Genomic DNA, 5000 nt, shown 5'->3' on the forward strand with positions numbered 1-5000 from the left:
GCAGCAGCAGCAGCAGCAGCAGCAGCAGCAGCAGCAGCAGCAGCAGCAGCAGCAGCAGCAGCAGCAGCAGCAGCTAACCACTGCGTGGCTCTGTCCAAGTCGTCGCATTCCTCGGGAATGCAGGGCCCCAAAGCCATTCGCTGCTGCCCCCCTTTGAGGACAGCATTTTTGACGGCCAGCCATTTGTTAAGAACTGCGTTGGCCCTCTCTGCGTTGCGCGCCATTTTGCTGCTGCTGCTGCTGCTGCTGCTGCTGCTGCTGCTGCTGCTCCTGCTGCTGCTGCTGCTGCTGGGCGCGGCGCCGCGGGGGAGGGCTCGCGGGCCGCGGGGGAGGAGGCAGGCGGGCTGCTGCTGCTGTCAATGCTGCTGCAGGTACTAAGCTGAGAACTGCTGCTGCTGCTGCTGCTAATGCTGCAGCTGCTGCTGCAGCTGCTGCTGCTGCTGCAGCTGCTGCTGCAGCTGCGGCGGTTCCTGCTCAGGCCGCACAGCGCGCAGCAACGCTACTCAAATATAGACCGTATGGAAGCTCCGAAGGACAAGAAATTGAGCGAGTCGCTGCTGCTGCTGCTGCTGCCGCTGCTGCTGCTGCTGCTGCTGCTGTCGTCGCTGCAGGGAGGCGCCGTGAGAGCTGCTGCTGTGACACTCAAGGACAAGATGTTCAGAGCCGGAGCAGCAGCAAAAGATAAAAAGATGCAACTTAGTGGGCTTGCAGCTGCTGCAGCCCATGAGCAGCAGCAGCAGCAGCAGCAGCAGCAGCACGAGCGGCGCATGCAGCTCCCGGGGGCCCCCAGCGCGACTTTGCGCAGCGTGCTGCTGTTGCTGCTGCTGCTGCTGCCATTGTTGAACTTGAAATGCATTAAAATAAATGAAAAGGTAAAATTAATTTAATTTATTTATTTAATTTCAGCTTTTAAAGAGGCAGAGGCCAGCAGCGCTGCAACTGCGTGGGGTGTACGTACACCGCAGCGCTCCACTACTTTTTACACTTTTGCAACTTTGGGGCTTTTTGCATGCAATAAAACCTTTTTAAATTATTTATAAAACATTTTTGAATTAATAAAACGCTTTTAATTCTTTTTAATGCTTTTGAGGTGGCAGCTGGCGGCAAAGCCATGGAAGCCCAGGCTATGCAGCAAGCAGGTCGCTTGACTTTAGGGTTTAGGGTTTAGGGTTTAGGGTTTAGGGTTTAGGGTTTAGGTATGCCTTTGTGATTTGCCGCGATTTGGTGTTTCAACCTTAAACCCTATTGTAGATTTCTAACCCCAAACCCTAAACCCTAAACCCTAAACCCTAAACCCTAAATCTGTACATATGCAGATTTGTATTTTGTAGGTATGCTGCTGCATAATGCTGCAGCAGCTGCTTCTCCGCAGCACTGCATGCATGCACATTAAAAGGTTTTATTTTTAAATATTCTTTAAATCCTTTTAACACTTTTAAACTTCTTAATTCATTTTCAAAAGTAAAATGAAATGAAATAAATCATTTAATGCATATTTAGTTGAAGCGATTAATGCATGCGTTCAGGTGTACGTACACCCAAACCCTTGCTGCCACCTGGAAAGAAATGCCTCGAAATAAACATTTTAATTTCAACAAATAAATTAAAGTTCAAAAACATGCATGCGGGAATTAATTTATTTATTATTCTTATTTTAAAAGTGTTCTAATAGTGAAATTACAATTAAAATGTTCAGTAATTTCGTTCTTCCATTACTTTATTATTTTCTTTTTTCTTTTTTATTCTTTTATTATTTCTGTATTATTTTGGTACTGGTTTCGCATGCATGGAGGGCGATGATACTAAAACAAGAAAGCAGTTAGGGTTTAGGGATTAGGGTTTAGGGTTTAGGGTTTAGGGTTTAGCGTTTAGGGTTTAGGGTTTATATGCATTTATTCTTCTTCGCCCTTAAATACACTTTCGTGCTGCAGCTAAAAACGCGCCTGGGCAGTTCTGCAAAATTAAGCTGTTGAGCCCTAGGAATCAAACCCTAAACCCTAAACCCTAAATCCTAAACCCTAAACCCTAGAGCCTAAATCCTAAACCCTAAACCCTAAACCCTAGACCCTAAACCCTAAACCCTTGGACACCAGTGGCTACATGCCTTGCATGCAAGTTCGAATCCAAAGGCAACTGTGATACTGAAGAGTTATTTTTTGCAACACCAGAGCGGGCTAAGCCTTGGACTCTAAACCCTAAACCCTAGACCCTAAACCCTAAACCCTAAACCCTAAATCCGAAGCCCTAAACCCTATACCCTAAGTTCTAAACTTAAAAATGCGAGAAAAAACTCTAAACCGTAAATTCTAAAACCTAAGGCCTGAACTATGAGCTTTAAAGCCAAAGCATCCCGAAACCCTAAACCCTAAACCCTAAACACTAAACCCTAAACCCTAAACCCTAAGCACTAAAAGGGATCCCCACTTCTCTGCTACTTGCAAGAATAGGCGTAAAACTATTTTGGCCGCTGCAGCGACACCGCTAGTAGCGAAATCAGCAGCAAGCAGCAGCAAGAAGCAGCAAGCAGCAGCAAGCAGCGGCAAGCAGCAGCAAGTAGCAGCATGCAGCAGCAAGCAGCAACAAGCAGCAGCAAGCAGCAGCAAGACAATCAGCAGCAAGCAGCAGCAGCAGGCAATAGCAGCAGCTATGAATTCAGCTGCTAAAAGAAGAAACAGCAACTGAATCAGCAGCAAGCAGCAGCAGCAACAGGGAAATTGGCAGCAGCAGCAGCAGCAGCAGTAGCAACGAAGTAAGCAGCAAGCAGCAGCCGTAGCAGCAGCAGCGAGGATGTCAGCAAAAAGCAGAAGCCACAGCAGCAGCGGCAACAGCAGCAGCAGCAGCAAAGAAGCCAGCAGCGTTAATTGCCGAACTTGCTGCTGCAGCTGCTGCTGCTGCAGCTGCTGCTGCTGCAGCAGCTACTCTAAACACGTAACAGCACATTAGTTTTCTTTTGGCAGCAGAAAATTAAATTAACTGAATTTAATAGTTTTTTAAATTAGTTTTAATTAGCATCTTTGCTGCTGCAGCTACCATTCTTGTGCTGCTGCAGTTGCTGCTATTGGTGCCCTTCGTTGCTGCAGCAGCAGTAGCAGCACCTGCTGCTGCTGCTGCTTCTCCTAGCCGCTGTTACTGCTGTTGCTGCCGCCTTTAGACCTATTGCTGCTGCTGCTGCTAATGCCGATACTTCTTGCTGCTGTTGCTGCTGCTACTGCTGCTGCTATTAATGCTGCTGCTGCTATTGTAGCTGCTGCTGCCTTTCTCATTATTACTGAGAATATATACGATTAAACGCCAGCTGCTGCTGCTGCTCTCTTGTGCTGCTGCGCTGTGTCTGCTGCTGCAGCAGCAAGCAGCTGGAATTGGAGCAGCAGCTCTGTTTTGCATGCTTATTTGCTGAGACGCAGATTGGAATAGAGACGAAAATCTTTTCTTTTTCTTTATTCTTTCTAAACTCCAACATTTATATCATTTAAAGACAAATTAAAACAAAATTAAATATATTTTTTGCCTTTTAATTCCTTTTATTTGCGCAAGTTCCATAATTCACGCAGCCCGAGCGATCGGGCGGTGCAGACATCAATTGAGAGCCAAGGGAAGCAAAATTCCGGGAAATTCCGAGAAAAAATCGCAAGAAAAGACTAAAGACTTTAAAAATCAAATTAATAATTATAAATTTGCACATTTTAAACAACAAAACTTTAAAAAATGAAAAAAGTGGAGAAAATTGTGCGCCGATCACCCCCGGCAGCCGGGTGTCTGTACACCTCCGCGGTGGCGCTGCTGTCTTGTGCATCGGGTTGACTGCTCGCTCTGCATTTAAATCTTTTGCATTTTTTAAGAATTAAAATCAAACTTAAATGCATTAAACTGATTTTCAAGCTTGCTGTGGCCAGCTTGGGTCCCCCCAGTGCCTCCCGAATACTGCTGTTGCTGCTGCTTCTCTCTCGCTCATCAGCAGCAGCAGCAGCAGCAGCAGCACAGCAGCAGCTGCAGCAGCCCAGAAGAAGCGTCTCTGAAGTTTAATTGCGCCATTTTTTCACAATTTTCGTTTAATTTTTGCTTTTTAAATTTCTTTCAGCTGCAACGCGAGAGCAGCAAGAACGACGGACCGATCGCTGAGCTGCACTGCTGTTGCGGCCGCACCTGTGACCAGTGGTCCACCTGCAGCAGCAGCAGCAGCAGCAGCAGCAGCAGCAGCACTTCCGCCAGTTTCAATACTACTTTTTACGTCTTTTTAAATTAATTTTGCTGTTGTCCTCCCCAGCAAGGGAGACCTGCAGCACACTACCCTCTGACTGAGCTGCAGCACAATTCCCGCAGCAGCAGCAGCACCTCTGCTGATCTTTTGCTGCTCGCCATTTTTGCGCTTTCAAGCATCCTTGTGGAGGCCTCAGATCGGGTGCACTCGTAGTCAGCAGCAGCAGCAGCAGCAACAGCAGCAGCAGCAGCAGCAGCAGCACTGGAAGTCAACTGTCGCTCCGGCTGCAGCAAGCCATCGCCAACTGCAGCCGCAACGCCAACAACAGCAACAGCAGCGGCTGCAGCAGCAACAGCAGCTGCAGCAGCAACGGCAGCAGCAGCAGCAGCAGCAGCAACGGCAGCAGCAGCAACGGCAGCAGCAGCAGCAGCAACGGCAGCAGCAGCAGCAGCAAGACACGGAGAATGGGGGCAAACTGTACCCATCCTGCTGCTCCCGAGCACTCGCGGGCTCTTTCCCGCGAGCGGCACATGCGTGTGTCTCGGCCCAGCAGCAGCAGCAGCAGCAGCAGCAGCAGCATGCAGCGCCGCCGCAGCAGCGCCTTGAGCAGGAGCAGCAGCTCTGCCAAGAGGAGCAGCAAACTGTCAATTAGTCCTCCGAATTTCGTGTCTTTGCGTCGGAAGCAAAACGAATTGCATGTTTTCTGAGTTTGCTGCTGCTGCTGCTGCTGCTGCTGCACCCTGGTCTCGCTGCTGCTGCTGCTGCAGCAGCAGGCGCGACCAGGGTGCAGCAAGTAAACACC

At 48.7% G+C, this 5000-nt stretch overlaps 1 protein-coding gene across 1 annotated transcript; it reads right to left on the reverse strand.

The window, feature by feature from the left end:
• Positions 1-78: 78 nt before the first annotated feature.
• On the reverse strand, positions 79-224 carry ENH_00043510 (hypothetical protein; the record flags this gene model as incomplete). Its single annotated transcript, XM_013580872.1, has 1 exon — positions 79-224. A coding segment is annotated over one exon (146 nt), but the record flags the coding sequence as incomplete, so codon positions are not given.
• Between the last annotated feature and the right edge of the window lie 4776 nt (positions 225-5000).

The sequence above is a fragment of the Eimeria necatrix genome, genomic scaffold (assembly GCF_000499385.1).
Source record: "Eimeria necatrix Houghton genomic scaffold, Enh_scaff324, whole genome shotgun sequence".
NCBI lineage: Eukaryota > Apicomplexa > Conoidasida > Eucoccidiorida > Eimeriidae > Eimeria > Eimeria necatrix.